Below are 17,719 nucleotides of genomic sequence, written 5' to 3' on the forward strand. Positions count from 1 at the left end.
ACATGAATTCAGCAAAGTGTCAGTATTGAAGAGAAGTATGTAAAAACAAATCGTATTTCTGTATGTTACCATTGGCAATCTGAAATAAAATTAAGAAAACAGTTTACAATAGCCTCAAAATGAATAAAATACTTGGGATAATTTTTTTTTAAAGTGCAAGATTCATATACTGTAAAACTACAAAACATTGCTGAAAGAATTTAATATTTAAGTGAGACAGTCCATGGTCATGTATTGAAGAGTCAGTACTGTTAAGAAGGGGTTTCTCCAAATTCATCTAAAGATTCAGTTATTCCTGTCAAAATCCTAGTAGGCTTTTAAAAATATATGAGTTTATAAGGTGATTCTAATATTTATATATTAAGTTCAAATAAAAAATTTGTCTTTTGACAAATGGCGCTGGGACAATTGGGTATCCACATGCAAAAAAGATGAACTTAGACCTTTACCTCACACCACAGTCAAAAATTAACTCAAAAAAGAAACCTAAATGTGAAAGCTCAAACTAGAAATCTCAAACTAGAAAGCTCAAACTAGAAAACTAAGACATAGGGAAAAAAACTGGACTTTATAAAAATTCGCAACCTTGGTGTGTTTCAAAGGACACCTGTAAGAAAATGAGAAGATAAGTGACAAACTGGGAAAAAATATTTACAAAGCACATATCTGGTATAGGAATCATATCCAGAATATGCAAGTAACTATTATAACTCAATAATAAGACAATTTAAAAATTGGCAAATGATTTGAATAGACGTTTTACCAAAAAAAGAAATATGAATGGCTATTAAGCACATGTGGAGATACTAAAGATCACTAGTCATTAGGGAAATGTAAATTAAGCTACAATGAGATACCATTAAACACCCACCAGAATGTCTATAATTAAAAAAAATAACATAAGTGTTGAGGATTATAGAAATAACCTTTATGCATTGCTGGTGGGAAAGTAAAATGGCATATTCACTTAGGAAAAGTTTTCACTATTTTAAAAAATTGAACATAGATTTACCATATAATTTAGTAATTCTACTTCTCAGTATCTACTCAAGAGAAATGAAAACATATCCACACAAAGACTTGTCCACAAATGTACACAGCAAAAAATTTTATAGTAGCCAAAAAGCGAAGCAATCCAAATGTCCATCAATTGATGAATGGATGAACAAAATTTGTTATATCCATATAATGTACTTCTACTGAACAATAAAAAAGTGAACTACTGATACATTCCACAATGGGGATGAACCTCAATTACCTTATGCTAAGTGAAAGAAGCCAAATGGAAAACAGCAATATGTGCTTTGTAAATATTTTTTCCCAGTTCATCACTTATTGTGTGTCTGTTTATATGAAATGTCCAGAAGAGGCACATTTATAGAGAGCAAGAGCAGATTAATTGTTGGCTGGGGAAAGGAATGAAGACTGACTGCAAGTGGGCTTGATCAATATTTTGGGGGTGATTGAAGTGTTCTATAACTGGATTTTGGTTATGGTTGCACAATTCTATAAAAATTAATGAATTGTTTATGAAAGACAGTGCATTTTATATTGTGAAGATTATATCTCAATAGAGCTGTTTAAAAGTGTGTCCACAAACTCCACTGGTGTTGGCTGCATATACCAAGGCTCCTGAGAAGCTGCTTTTGTTCTAACCCTTTTAAAGGTCTAAGCAAGAGAATTCCCTGTGGATTTAGAGGGTCTACTAGAGTCCCTATTGACTACTTTATTACTTCTTTTTTAATTTTTAGTTTGATACGATCATATGTTTTTTTTCCTTCATTTTGTTTATGTGGTGTATCACATTAAGTGATTTGTGGATATTGAAGCAAACTTGAATTCCAGGAATAAATCCCACTTGATCATGGTGTATGTTTTTTTAAATGTATTGCTGAGTTTGGTTTGCTATTATTTAGTTGAAGATTTTTACATCTATGTTCATCAGTGATAATGGCCTGTAATTTTCTTTTTTTGTAATATGTTTGTCTGGTTTTGGTATTAGGGTAATGCAGGCTTCATAAAATGAGTTTGAAAGCCTGCTCTCCTCTTCAATTTTTTGGAATAGTTTGAGAAGGATAGGTATTACTTCTTCAAATATCTGGTAAAATTCACCTGTGAAACCATCTGGTCCAGAGTTTTTGTTTGTTGGGAGTTTTTTGATTACTGATTTAATTTTGTTAGTAGTTATCGGTCTGTTCAGATTTTCTGTTTCTTCCTGAGTCAGTGCTGGAAGATTGTATGTTTCTAGAAATTTATCTTTTTTCTTCCAGGTTGTCCAATTTGTTGGCAAATACTTGTTTGTAATATTTTCTTATAATCCGTTGTATACCTGTAGTGTTGGTTATTACTTTCATTTCTGATTTCATTTGGGCCCTCTCTTTTTTTCTTGAATCTGGCTCAAGGTTTATCAATTTTTTATCTTTTCAAAGAACGAATTCTTGATTTCATTGATCTTGTCTGCTTTTATAGACTTTTTAAAAAAAATTCTGCTCTGAGCTTTATTATTTTCTTCTACTCACTTTGGACTTAGTTTTTGCTTTACATTTTCCAGTTCCTTTAGTTATGTTAGATTGTTTAAGATTTTTCTTGTTTCTTGAGACAGACCTATATTGCTGTAAAGTTCCCTCTTAGAACTGCTTTGGCTTCATCCCATAGATTTGGGGTTGTTGTGTTTTTACTTTCATTTCTCAAGATATCTTTTGATTTCTTCTTTGATCTCATTGTTAACCCATTCATTGTTTAGTAGCATGTCATTTAGCTTCCAGGTGTCTGTATGATTTTCAGTTTTCTCTTTGTAATTGATTTCTAGTTTCATGCCATAACCATCAGAGAAGATAATTAATATGATTTCAGTCCTCTTAAATTTATTGAGAATTGTTTTGCAACCTAACATGTGGTCATTCTGGAAAATTTTCAATGTGTTTGGATTCCTTTTGCTTTATTCCTTGTATATCTCTTGTAGGATTTTGGTTTGTGGTTACCATGTGCTTCCTATATACCAAGCTGTTTATAGCAGTCTATTTTAAGTTTATAGTCGCTAAGTTCAAACACATTCTAAAATCATTACAATTTTTACTAACCCCCTCCACATTTATGTTTTTGTCATGATTTTTTACTACTTTTGTGTATGTGTTTGTGTGTATCCCTTAATTTATTGTAATTACACATGATCTTCCTACTTTTACATTTTAACCTTTGTACTAGCTTTATAGTTGGTTGATCTACTGCTTTTACTAAGTGTTTGCCTTTGTCAGAATTTTTTCCCCTATATATTCTTATTTATATTTTTGATCTTAAAGAAGTCCCTTTAATAGTTCTTGTAATACTGGTTTAATGGCAATGAACTCCTTAACTTTTTCTTGTCTGGAAAACTCTTTATTTTTCCTTCAATTTTAAATGATAACCTTGTCATGTAAGGTATCCTTGGTTGTAGGTCTTTGCCTTTTATCACTTTAAATATTTCATGCCAATCCCTTCTGGTGTGCAAAGTTTCTGTTAAGAAATCAGCTGATCAACTTATGGGAGCTTGCCTGTATGTAACTAACTGGTTTTCTCTTGCTGCCTTTAAGATTCTCTCTTTGTCTTTACCCTTTGACATTTTAATTATGATGTGTCTCGGTGTGGGTCCCTTTGGGTTCATCTTGTTTGGGACTCTATCCACTTCCTGGATTTGTATGTCTGTTTCCTTTGCCAGGTTAGGGAAGTTTTCAGTCATCATTTCTTTAAATAGGTGTTCGATCCTTTGCTCTCTTCTTCTGGTACCATTAGGATGCTAATGTTGGTGTGCTTTATGTTGTCCCAGAGGTCCCTTAAACTATTCTCATTTTTAATAATTTTTTCTTTATGTTGTTCCGATTGAGTGTCTTCTGCTACCTTGTCTTCCAGATTGCTGATTTGATCCTCTAGTTTCATCTTATCTCCTGTTTATTTTTTTTAGCGTATTCTTCATTTGTTTTTTATTTTCTATCTCTTTGTTGAATTTCTCATTAAGTTCATTCTTTTCTCAGTTTATTGAGTTTCCTTACAATCAATATTTTGAACTCTGTATCTGGTAGATTACTTGCCTTAATTTCATTTAGTTCTTTTTGTGTAATTTCGTCAAGTTCTTTTATTTGGGACGTGTTTCTTTGTCTCTTCCTTTTGGCTGACTCCCTGTGTTTCTGATAGGTAAATCTGCTATGTCTCCCAGTCTTGGCATAGTGCCATATGTAGTAGTGTCCTGTGGGGTCTTCCCGTTTACCTGAGCTGGGTGCTCCAGGGGTGTCCTTTGTGTGGGTCGTGTGTGCCCTCCTGTTTTAGTTGAGTCTTAATTGCTGTTGGCATATCAGTGGGTGGGATTGACCATAGGCCAATTGGCTGTGTGGGCTGGCCCCGAGTACAGTGGATGAGCTGTTGTGCAGGGGCTGATCCCATAGAGTAGGAATTGCTTTAGTAGGGCTCTGGTGCCAGGCTAGTCTGCCCTTCAGGTGTGGCATTTGTGAAGCTAGTTGAGTGGTACTCTAGTGTGGTCTAAAGCTGACCACTGGGTGTAGTGGTCCTGGAGCTTCTTGGGAGGGGTTCTGATTCAGGCCAAGTTCAGCTATCGCTTGTGCCTGCTTGGTGCCTCCTGGTGGAAGCTGCAAAGTTATCTGCAGTTGTTGCTTCTTCTGCTTCAGTTGGAGGCACTTGTGAGAGGCTATGCTGTGAACTGGTGCCAAGCTTGGGACCATTTGGTGGGCACCACAATGTGAGCTGAGGCTAGCTACTGCTTGTGTCGAACTTTTGGCCGCTTAGTTGAAGCTGTGTTCCAAAACAACACTGGCTACAGCTTGTTGTGCTTGGGGCCACCTAATAGAAGTTATAATGCAAGTTGAGACCAGTCGCTGCTTATGCTGGGTGGGGGGTGGCTTAGCAAGAGGTACAAGGCATGCCAAGGCAAGTTGCTGCAAGTTTGAGGTTTCTAGGCCTTTGAGAGGTTTTAGGAAAGTCTTCAGCAGCTCTACATCTCCCTCGGATGCAGTCCGTACTGGTTTTCACACTCAGTTGTTATGGGGACTCCTCTCCCTGGCACTAGAGCCCCACCTGGGGAACCAAGTGTGGAGCTGGGATCCCTTACTTGTCAGGGGAGATCTCCACAGCTGAGATATCCCTCTCATTTCTTAACTCATTTCTTAACACTATGAGTGTGGGACCTGCCCGTTCTGTGTCTGTACCACTCCTACCAATCTTCTTTATATCCTGAGTCTTCAGGTGGATCACAATGATGGTCGTTCTATAATTTCTTTGTAATTTTGATTGGGAAGATGCGAGCACAGTGTTTACCTACTCTGCCACCTTGACCAGAAGTTCCATGTTGGCTACTTTAGATATGGTAGTTGATGGGCTCAATGGAGACAATGTAGAACTTGGACTTGGGCCAAGTATATGGAAAGAATGGCAGAAATTTTGAGGTGTTTGAATGGCATGGTTTTCTGTCCCACTTTTCTCACCTGGATTTCCAGTCTCAAAGATGCTTTGAGGATCTGTGTTGAAGTTGCTTTGAAAGCCCCTGTAGTGATGTCTGAAGACAACACATGCTCCTCAAGATGCATGGGGCTATGTCTGGGGAAGATTTTCCTTGGGTGCAGGCCTCCTGTTTTCTTGGCTACACTAGTCCCACAGCAGAGATTCCTCTTAAACAGACATCTCTTAGATATAGCTGGCCAATTCTTTTTCATTGTTTAAACATTTTGAAATTCTTCTGTAAATCTTCCCTATTTGTTAGAGTGAAAGTTAAAGACCAAAAATCCCTATGATCTAGAAATGTAGCATTCCTAACTGTGATATAGGCTGTCAGAAGAGCATAGTTTCGAGTCTACTATGTGGTTTAAATACCAACTTAGCCTTGTGACTCCTTAGCCCTGTGACTTTTGGTCAAGTATCTTAGTCTCCCTGAGTTTTGATTTTGGAAATCTATAAGATGGAGACAGTCATACCCATTACAAAAGGCGATTGTGAAGGTGAAACAAAATTGGGTATAGAAAGCCCTGAGCACAATTGACTAGCACATAGTATTCCTTAATTGTCAGAAGCAGGTAGTAGAATAAGTCAGAGCATAGATTCTGGATGGATTTACACCTATGCTTTTCTTCTAGCCATGTGACCTTGAACAAGTTCCTTAATTTTTCTGTGCCTCTGTTTCTACATCTGTAAAATGGACATATTGATGGTACCCACCTCATTAGGGCTGTCTTAAGATTAAAAGAGTTAACATAGAAAGCATTTAGAGTACTGCCTATCATGTAATCAGCTCTATGCAAGAGGCTGCTGCCATTCTCTCACCATCTAATATGATGCCCTATTCCCTTGGAGCAGCATGTTTGATTTATGTTGATTAGATATATGAGTTATAGGGGCACAGCAAGTACCCCAAAGGCACCAGGGAGGTCTGGTTGGTCAGGCTGGCAGTCCACTAGTGATGGGTCGTGAATCTCCAGTCTCACTACACCACATGCATCTTCTCAGTCACTCTGTGCTGATTCAGAGAGGGCACCTTCCCCAAAGAGGATGGAACTGTTCTTAGATTAGGGTAAGCCAGTGGTTAGACAACTCTACAGGGATCAATTCCCTGAATCTTCCCATGGCTGTGGAACCTCTAAATTTCCTTTGTGCAGCATTGTAGGATGTGATGAGACTCCTGTAAATTCATCTCTTTTGCATGGTAACTCTCAAATACCATAAAGTTGAAACACCAAGCTCTTGGTTGAAGTGGTGGCAGGGATCCACTCTATTCCTCCTTTTTCTCAAGGAACACCTCTCTGGAGACTGGCTGATGACTTTGGAAGCTCTTTGGAATACATTCAGGTTGAGTGAATTGAGTGATAAGTAATTACCACTTCTGCTTTATTTTCAGCTGATTATTTACCCTGGAACCAACCAAGACGAGAGCTACTTCGTCCAGTACACAACTACCGGCCAGCATCAACCAGGTTTGATAGTAGAACCACGCACCAGGATGATTACTCCATAAAGGGCCTAGTGAACACCATGAGCTGTAAACCTCCAGCTATGCCCAAGCTCTGTAACATCCCCTTGGAGGATCTGACCAACTACAAGATGGCCTACGTGGCCCACCCTATGGAGAAGCGCTTTGTGTATGAGGCAGAGAAGTTCAAACCCTGTGAAATCCCCTTTGAAAACCTCACCACCCACAGACAGTCCTACCGGGGCCTAATGGGGGAGCCAGCCAAAAGCTTGAAACCACCAGCCAGGACCTGTGGGCAAGACATGCCTTTCTCTAACACTACTGAGTTTCGAGATAAGTACCAAGCTTGGCCAACGCCCCAGATGTTCTCCAAAGCTCCCATCCTCTACGTCCCTCCTGAAGAAAAGATGGACCTTCTGACAACAGTGCAGGCCCATTACACATATCCTAAGGGTGCCCCAGCTCAGTCCTACCGACCAGTGCACTGTGTCAAGAAGGGTGGTCGTTTTGAAAGCTCCACTACCACCAAGGACGACTATAAGCGGTGGGCCAGCATGCGCACAGAGCCTATCAAGCCCATTCCCCAGCTGAACCTTCCCATTGAGCCCTTGGACTGCCTGACCACCACCCGGGCCCACTATGTGCCCCACCCACCCATCAGTACCAAAAGCTGTAAGCCCCCCTGGTCTGGCCCCCGAGGAAATATCCCTGTGGAGGGCCAGACCACATACACCATCAGCTTTACTCCTAAGGATATAGGTAGGTGCCTGGCTTCATACTCTGAGCCCCCTGGCTACATCTTTGAAGAAACAGATGCTTTGGGGCACAGGATTTACAGGCCGATTTCCCAGACAGTTTCTCGGCGGAACAGCCCTTTTTCTGTAGGTGATTCAGAAAAACCCAACCAGCAGGAGTTGGCAGTGTCAGCTTGATTTTTAAAAGTTATTTAGAAATTGTACAATTCTTTTAAAAGCAGACAATTGAAATTTATTCGTTGGACAAAAAAGAATTCCCCAAAATGTAAAAAAAAAAAAATCTTCATCAGAATTTCCAGGACACTTGAATAAAATGAGAATCACTTGACTCAAGGAAAATGACACGTAGTCACTGGCTAATTACCCACCTTAACTCTCCCCCTCTGCTGTCTTTCCCTTTTTGGTTCCTTACCTTGTGCTTATGGAATCACAGCTGGTCTCTATGAGGTTTTCTCTGAACCAGATATATTCGTTGTTCATTGTATGAATCGACATTATAATTAACCCTTGCTAAGTATGAAGTGCCCAAGAATAAACTTGATTTCGGGGGGATTGAATCTGCAGGTCTGTGTGTTCACTCCCACACACTGTCTATGCAGAGAGCAGGCTGCGTTCCTTGGAACCTTTGAGGAAATTTAAGATTAAAGTCCCCATTGCATTTCAGTCTTGGTGGGAGTGCCTTGTGCCCAACCTGAAGTCTTGTTTTGGGTTCTTTCTGCCTAGTGCTGCTTCACAGAGTGTCTTTCTACTTCTTCACATCATGATATACCAGCAAAAACAGTGCTGCCTGATGGGGCATGAGTCTTTCTAGTTATAGGAGATAGCAATCCCATGGGAGCATGGACTCGCCAGACCTCTCTTACCCTTAAATCATGCAGGCTGTGATTCCAGAGAAAGGAGATGGGAAAAGGGACCCAGGCAACCAAGCACTTGGCAGTCAGCCCCTGGGCTGTTTTACCAGAGCCTGGAGAAAATGTCTCCATGCTGGCCTGGTCCCTGGAAAGGCTGGACCTCCTTGTCCTAAATTATAACTGTGATTAGGCCTATAACAAAGCTTGACATAGTGGTGATCTGGACTCTGTCCTGGTAAAAGGGCTGGAGATTTCTCTTTTAGGTCTAAGGGCTCACCAAGTTTGGTTCTAAGGCTAAGTAATCTAGAGATTATTTGAAATTAAGCAGAATCAAGGAAGGACTCTTTGTTCAAGGAGGCCTATACCAGGGTCGGATAGGCTCATGATCAGAGTGAGCATCTCACAGAAAGATCCAGATGGACATCTGGAACACCCATATCTCTCTCTCTCTCTCTCTCTCTCTCTCTCTCTCTCTCTCTCTTTTCCTTGGAAATTAAAATATACTCCATGGTCTCAGAGAGCTTAGGATCATGCTAGAGGGAAGAGAAAATTTCCGCTTAAGTTCAGAGACTTGGGGTTAGGCTTAGCACCTGATTCGTGAGTGAGAAAACTGGATCTCTTATCCGGGGCTCAGTCTTTCCACAGCTCTCACCTACTTTTGCCAGACCACTCAGATCCCCACCCTGGTAGCCTCACCATGAGGTTAGTTTTTGTCACTGATTTGGTATCTACATTATTTAATCCTCTTTTTGGTTATATGGGGTCTGGATACCTGCCCTTATGAGGCAGAGAGGCTCGGAGAGATTATGCACCTTGCCTAAGGTCACAGAGCTTGGAACACCAAGGTCAAGACTGAAACCTGTGTCTTCTGATTCAAGATCTAGTGCTCTTCTCACCACACCGGGCACCTCCTCTCTGCTGTGTCTCAGAACTTATGGCTCCATAAGCCACATCAAACCACATTCTCTTTGAACTCCTTCCTGGAGTCCATTAAGCTAAAGGAAATCACTAAGGAAGGTAGGTTTTATTATTTTGTTTCATAATTTTTTACAAATCAACGAAGTACTGGAACTTGATTTGAAAAGCCAAATAGGGCTATAACACTTATAAAAAATTCAGCAATCTCTTATGCCCCAGCCCCTTGGCCTCCTCCATTATCACTTCCCCCAGAGAACAACTTAAAATTATTTGATCTGTTTCTAATATTTTCTTTTATTTCTAAATAATATGCATATACTATTGACTCATCAAGTTTAGATGTGGCCTATTTTGGTTAATTAGGAGTTTTAGTTCTCTTACATTACCCCCTTCTCTCTCCCTTCTCAGAATGGTTATGTGACAGTGCTTGGTTATATCAAGACTAATAAGCTTTTTTAACGTTTATGAACGTTATAAAAGGAAGAGAAGAAGCTGAAGAAGTATGGAGTACCTGTTTGGTTAAGGAGCACTGAGCCTTCTTGGGGTGAGAAATGTCCTCTGACTTCTTCCTTTGGGACATTTGGTGACCCCAGGGTAGGTGAGCTACTTCGTACATTCTTGCATTGCCCACTTCTGGATTTAAAGAGCTAGGTTTCTCCCCGCTACCTGTCCTCTTTTGGTCTTGAAATATATTATAAAAGTGGTTACCACAAAAAACTAAAAAAATACAGAAAATACGTAAAAAGACAAAAGTAGCCATTATGGGGACTAGTGGAACACAGTGGCTAAGAGCATACAAGGAGAGTGTCCAGCAGACCTGGGCTTGCATCTTGGCCCTTGCTGCCCAGTAGCTATGAGATGCTGGTCAAATTCTTTAACATATGGACAATGACAATAATGGCTGCATGGTTTTGTTGTTTGGACTGAATGATAGAATGTATGTCACTCACTTAACCCTGGCTCATGGTTAACTCTCATTAAATGTAGGTGAGGATGATGGTGATGATGACGAAGATGGTTGCTGAGTTCTCCTGGTTGAATCTACTTATGATTTTATTGGTCAGTATTTACAAGTGTGCAGGTAAGGGTAACTACTCATGTTTTATATTTTACAAGGTAAAATTTTTACTTTTTTTTTTTTACGTATAGTTAACTTTTTAGTTGGTCTGAGTCAGAGTTGCTATCTGCATTCCCTGGAATTGTCATCTTAGAAAGTGACATGGTCAGAAGGAAGGAGGGAAAAAAAAAAGAAGCTGAGGACCTGATGGTTCCCCTCCCCTGCTCTGTCATAGCAGGAGCTTATTACTCAGTTCTGTGTATTGGGCTTCTATATAAGAGTTTGTTGGGAAAGATTCCACTCTATTAAGACACCATGCTCTAATGCCTGATATGATCCTGTTCAACAAACTCTAATGATGGAAGGCTTCAAACACATCCTAGGGTCCTAGGGTTCTCAAGTGTACACAGTCCAGGGTTCTCAAGGCCTTAGGCATATTATACCAGAAAATTATTAGACACCAAAGATAGAACACAAAGGGAAAAGTTTTAAGTCCAAGCAGGGAACCTGCTCCAGCACAGAATCCAGTATGATTTGGGAATGAGGTTCTGGAGAAGAAAACAGGTAAGGCCTTTAAAGCCCTCAAATGGTAGACTGTTCTGTCAGAGGAATGCAGAGTCTCCCAGTGAGGCCAATGGGCTTGAGATAGTGGTATTAGTTGGTGTGGAAGCTCTGGGCTGAATGGACATGGGCTGCTGGTTTGGGATATGGTGCCCAGAGGTATCTTCTGGGATGAGGTCCCACTCCCGATGATGGTATCTCCCTGCCTGTGCTGTGCACAGGGCAGTCCCGTGTCAGCAAGGGTAGATGGTCAGGACAGGTCTTATCCCCTGGTTCACCTTACAGCAGGACCACTTGTATGAGTAAAGACACTGAGACATCACTCTCATTTTTTGGTGATCAGAAACCCTCTTTCTATTTTGCCTCCCAATTAATGTATAATTATAACACAGAAAACAATTTAAAAGACTCTCCATTCTCCTACTTGTTGTATTTTCACAAAGGTCAACATCTTTAAGAATGAGCCTTTCTTTCTCAGCTTGGCTCCAAGATCTGCCAGGCAATGGGAGGGTGGGGAAGGTGGGGCCCACTGTAAGTGATTCTTTTAGCAATCCCTGGTTTTAGTACCATTTGTCACTCTGCTTGCTATGATACCTGGTATTTCAAAACATGAACCCCTGCTGGGTTCTGCCTTGCAGACCTGCTGCCTATCAGCTCAGCATTTCTACAGCATTTTTATTCTAAGCTGTGGCTTCCTTTTCTCCACTTGACATCATTCCACTGTCTTCCTCCTGTCTTTTTCAGATTTCTTGAAAGCCCTTGTCTATGCATGACCCTCATCCTGTCTCCTTCACTATGACATTTTATGATTTAATTAGTGTTTTATTATAGCTTAATGGTGTATGTGAGGAGGTAGGAAGGAGATAAACACAAGTCAGCAGTCTGTCAGTTGACCTGGAGTTGATATAACCAGTTGCAGGTGATGAAGCACTAATGGGATTTCATTAGGGTCTTCTCAACTTGAATGCATACCTGGAGGGTGACTTTTTCCTCTGACTTGACAGAGGAGCAAACCTGGATGGTGGAGAATAAGTACCCGGGCACCCAGTGTGTGCAGATGAAGGGAGTCCTGGATCTTGGGCCATTACCCTCTGAACTCCAAGGCTGTGCAGATAGCATCAGATAGTGCTCTCCCACCTCCATCTTGAGCTCCACTCCCGCCCCCGCCCCACACCACTTCCTATCCCTCTCAGACCTCACCAGCAATTTCATGGAAGAGGGCAGAGACAGCCCTCAACTGAGCAGGGACCACAGCCTAGTTCTGACATCAGAGCTACTGCCTCTGCTGGGGGTGTCTGGGGAAGCAAACACTCCCTGACGTCTCATGGTGCTGCTTTCATATGATGTCCTCCAAATACCTTTTCATTGTAGTTTCATTGTCCTAAACATGTTTGCAATAATGTACATAGTTAGAATAACTGTCCTCTCTACTCCACTCCATGCTTCTGCTTCTAGAGCAGGAGTGAAGCAAACTGCTCAAGGCAGTGGGATTGGCACAACAAAACCTTTTCAAAGTGATGTACCTTTTTGAGATCTGGTGATTTACGGCGTGAAGATGAATTGAGGGATCCATTTCCTCTAAAAGTGCTTTTCTGGGGTGCAGTTGTCAAGAGGAAGTAGGCGGGGCAGATGGGGAGTGTACACGGTCCTAATTGCAGATTAAAGATCCCCCTGGCTTCTCAGGCCTGTCCTGCCATAACCCAGGCCCACATCTGGTTAGCAGGACTCAAAATGGGAAGACAGAGGCTTTTCTGAGCATAAATACTGGGGTGGAGGGGCAGGCAGGGGTGTTTTCTTTGGCAAGGCAGACTCAGAATTTCCACATGGCTGGCTGAGCAGGTGCTTGGCTTCTTCTCACTTTTGGGGATACAACTGGAGCCTAGAAGCCTGTGAACCTTCCAGAACACGTGCTCTGGATTCTGGAAAAGAACTCAGAACAATGCTAGGCTGGTCTCCTCTTTAAGCCTTACTTCTGGGCCACAGGTGCCCTGATCCCTGCCTCTGGATCCTTGGACGCCAACAGGAGAAGCCCTGATGGCTTTTCCTATTCAAGCCTCTACGTATGGCAATGAACCCAGCTTGAGCTAAACAAAATGATTCAGGAACGTTTCACTGCTGCGATTGAATCTAACACTGATTTTTCTTGGGCTTTTATTGCCCAGACCAGCCAGCCTGCCTTCCCACCTGCACCATGCCTATCTACTCAGGGCCAATGTTGTTCTTTCAATGACAAGGGGGAAGCTTGGTTACTTTCCCACTGTCTCAAATCCCCATCTATTTCATGTTATAGGATTGTATAACAGGGAGCTTCAAATACCCTTTAAACAGGCAAGCAGCTACTTGAGAGTTATAGGCAGACAAAATACCTAAAAAATGACTGCAATTTGACATCTATGCCAATGAATGACTTAAAAACTAAGAAATTGAATTTTTTGGACTGCAGCCTCTCCTGGGCTTAAAAAACAAACAAACAAACAAACAACCCCCCAAATCCAGAACTTTTCATTTTAAAGTTTCTAAGCGGAGCTCAGTGCTTACTAGCAACTTGAAGTGGCTCTTTTCTTGGCTAAATATTATAACACCTCCCATATTCGAAGGTCAGTTACTTGGAAACACTAGCTGTCCAAAATCGAGGCCAGAACCTGGAAATCAGCAGCCTTTAAGTTGCCAAAATCATTGAAATGCATTTCATGTATGGAAACTCAGGTACTTTACACTTTCGCGCACACTTTGGGCATATTGACCCCCTCCTCTGCCTATTTTTTTTTTTTTTAACATACAGTTCCGACAAACTTCTATTATCTGGTTTACTAGCTCACAGAAGAGTAGGAGGAGTTGCTGCTAGAGGCAGACGCATTTAGAACAGAAAGGAGTGACAGCTGATAACTAGGCAGTGGGACCAGAGGCCCCCAAAATTAAAAAAGTGTAGAACTCAAAAGTATGGCAGCTCAGGAATTATGACCCCAATATAGCAAAAAAGTAAGAATACATACATATACACACATGCGTGCGCATACGCTTACATACGTATTTTATTAAGACTGGAAAGCTATACCATGGTTTTTGCTTATGATCTCTAGTAAGAATAAAATTATACAGATTAAAAACATTTTAATTTCTCAGTTACAGTTGGCATACAATATGTTAGCTTCAGATGTACAACATGGTAATTAGACATTTATAACTTACAAAGTCATCACCCTGATAAATCTAGTACCCATCTAACATCATACATAGTTATTACAATATTATTGACTATATTCTTTATGCTATACTTCACATTCCCACGACTATTTTGTAACTACCAATATGTACTACTTAATCTCTTCCCCTTTTTCACTGCATCCCTCAAATCTGGCCACCATCAAAATGTTTTCAGTATCTATGAGTTTGTTTCTGTTTTGTTTATTTGGTTCTTTAGATTCCACACATAAGTGAAAATGTAAGTAACTGCTTTTTTCTTGCTGCTTTTAAGATTCTCTCTTTGTCTTTAACCTTGGCATTTTAATGATGATGTGTCTTGGTGTGGGCCTCTTTGGGTTCATCTTGTTTGGGACTCTGCTCTTTGTTGGCTTGTGTGTCTATTTCCTCTACCAGGTTAGGGAAGTTTTCCATCATTATTTCTTCAAATTAGTTTTTGGTACCTGTATAATGCAAATATTGGTATGCTTGATGTTGTCCCAGAGGCCCCTTAAATTACTCTTGTTGTTTTGGATTCTTTTTTCTTGTTGCTGTTCTAATTTGATGTTTTCTGCTACCTTCTAAATCATTGATTCAGTCCTCTGTTTCATATAATCTACTGTTGATTCCCTTTAATGTATTCTTCATTTCAGTTATCATAGTCTTCATTTCTGATTGGTTATTTTTTATGTCTTCTAGCTCTATTTTTATGTTTTCTATCTCTTTGTTAAAGTTCTCACTGAGTTCATCTACTCTTCCCCTAAGTTCATTGAGCATCCTTATAATCAGTGTTTTGAAATCTGCATCTGATAGGTTGCTTGCCTCCGTTTTGTTTAGTTCTTTTTCTAAAGCTTTGTTCTATTCTTTCATTTGAGACATGTTTCTTTGTCTCCCCATTCTGGCTGCCTCCCTGTGTTTGTTTCTCTGTATTTGGTAAGGCTCCTAATATCTCTTGGTCTTAGTAGAGTGGCCTTATGTAGTAGGTGTCCTATGGGCCCAGTGGTACCGTCTTCCCTGGTCACCTGAGCTGAGTGTTCCAGCTGTGTTTCTTACATGGGTTGTATGTGCCCTCCTGTTGTAGTTGGAGCCTTGGTTGCTGTTTGCATGTTAGTAGGAGGGATTGGGAGAGGCAGAGTCTCAAGGGATCACCTGGGCAGGCTGACCTGTGTTGAGCAGAGCAACCTGTGTTAGCTAGGTTGATGGATACTCAGATATAGTGGCTGCCTGTGTCTGCAAACCTGGTGGGGAAAGGCTCACCAAAGGAACACTGAATTCTGACAGCACTTCTGTCTGGGAGAAATCTGCCCCTTCATCCCTCACCCTGAAGCTGGACAATTCAGTTTCTCTCCACCCCTCCTAACAGTCTTGAGGTGGCCTCTTCTGTATGTCCTCAGTTGTAGTACTTCTGTTCAGCTAGATTTCAGATGATTCTCAATGATGGTTGTTCTGTAGTTTAGTTGTAATTTTGACGTGGTTGTGAGAGGAGGCCAGCACAGCATTTGCCTTAGTCCATCATCTTGAGACCAGAAGCCTATAGTGTTGGATAAATGAATTCCCACTTGCCTCATTTATCCAGAATAATAAAGGAATGGGAATTTGGAGTATTTTAATATGAAGTTAACCTACAGGTAAAATGTATTAATCTTTACCAAGGTGTTCTCTGTGGAATACCAGCCCTGTGGTATGGTCTTCAAAAAAAGTTAATTGGATGCATAAGTTTGGGAAGGGCTGCATGTTATATCCTCCTGTTGGAGATACATGATGTTAATATTTTGAAGGCTCTGTAAAACCCTATAGTAAAGGAACCTTGTTTACCTTTGTATAACCTAGTGTGTAAATCAGAATTCTTGTAATCACAATTGCTCAAGTGAAAAAGGGAATTTGTTGGTTTAGGCAATTGAACAATTTAGAGCTTTATTTGTGGGCTTTAGGTACGGGGACTTGAATACTGTGTTAGGAGCTCGATCTTCATCTTTTGTTTTTTTTCTTCTATATTGCCTTAGGCAGGACCTCTTCATGTGGTAGTTTCTAGCAGTTCTGAGTTTACAACATCCTTTTATCTAAAGGGTTTCTCCTTTCCCTGTGTTAGCAACCTGTGTTAGCCAGGTTGATGGATACTCAGATATCCTTTCTAGCAAACATCCCTGAATTGAATCTTTCTTGCCTGGCTTGAGTCTCATGCTGATCTCTGAACTAATCACCATGGCCAGAGAGATAGAAAATACTCATTGTCCAGGCCTGAATCAGGGTCCACCCCTGGCCTAAGCAGTGTGTATGTGTGGGGTCAATCTCATGTGAACTACATGAACTGTGTGGGAGAGTTGGGGGTGGGGTTGGTCCCCAAAGGGAAATTGAGGTGTAGTTTTCAGGGAAGGGAGGGATGAATGCTGAGCAGGCAGAAACAACAATTTCCAATTCTGACAACAGAGTGCTTTTATTGTGTAAAACCTACTGGAATACACATGAAGAAATACCGCCAAGTACGCATATCATACATTTTTTCAAATAAATTTAGAATACAATAAAATACACATGCATGCAAACATGTGTTTGAACCATTATTTAATGATTCAGAAACCTTAATGGATCTTGCAGTGCCTCAGGGTCAACTCTGTTGAAAGATACTGGTCACTGATGGTTGAGATTGTTTGGTGTCTTGATAAATGGGAGGTTATGGCACAACCAGAGTGCAGGGCACAGGGACCCTAGAAAAGTTCATTGACTGGACACCTATACACAGTGGACACCATTGTGTATATCCTGTGTTGTGTTCTCTTGAATTCTGACAGCACCAGTACATGCCATCTCACTTTGTCTGCACACAACCCTCTCTGTTATCTTCATGTTCAAGTGGAGAATTGATGCTCACAGAGGTTAAGCAACTTGGCAAATTCTTCACAGGCTTTCTCAGAGCTTGCTCTCAGGTGGTTATCTTGAGTATCTTTACTCTAATATGGAAGGCCTATGCAAGTGAAGAAATTCAGCTTGAGTGAATGGTCCATGGACCTGGCGCCTGCTCTGTGCCCTGGCACTGTGGCATGCTGAGCTCCAGCTATGGGACGGAGCTACTTGGATGACTGAACAACTACATCATCCTTTAACTGACCTCAGCTAAGTCATTTCCTGGCCCTTTCATTGCTATTTTAAAAAAAGTATGGTGGCGACTGGGGAAAAGAAGAGCAAGCCCATAATACACTTCATTACCACACTCCTTGCCTTGGCCATTAAACTTTTCCTAGAGTTGTTCATTTGCTAACTAAGTTGTTCACAGCTTGTCTACTATCCTTCATGGGATTTGTAACGAGGTCAACCCTCACCATCATAAAGACCTGGAGGAGGGCTGTTTATGTCATCTTGGAGAAGGAGGCAGATTTCCCAGGCATGCTTTCTGGTCTATATGATGACTATGCAATCTCTCAGGCCCTGCTAAACATTCTGTTTAAACGAACATTAT

At 40.9% G+C, this 17,719-nt stretch overlaps 1 protein-coding gene across 1 annotated transcript in view; it reads left to right on the forward strand.

Moving 5' to 3' along the window:
- Window positions 1–8,250, forward strand: part of SAXO1 (stabilizer of axonemal microtubules 1) — a 29,947-nt gene extending 21,697 nt beyond the window's left edge. Inside the window, exon 5 of the mRNA XM_006918347.2 lies at window positions 6,872–8,250. Coding sequence (XP_006918409.2) covers window positions 6,872–7,875 — 1,004 coding nt within the window. The 3' untranslated portion in view covers window positions 7,876–8,250. The remainder of the gene's footprint in view (window positions 1–6,871) is intronic.
- The last annotated feature ends 9,469 nt before the right edge of the window (window positions 8,251–17,719 follow it).

This window comes from Pteropus alecto, unplaced genomic scaffold (genome assembly GCF_000325575.1).
Source record: "Pteropus alecto unplaced genomic scaffold, ASM32557v1 scaffold95, whole genome shotgun sequence".
NCBI classification, from domain to species: Eukaryota; Metazoa; Chordata; class Mammalia; order Chiroptera; family Pteropodidae; genus Pteropus; species Pteropus alecto.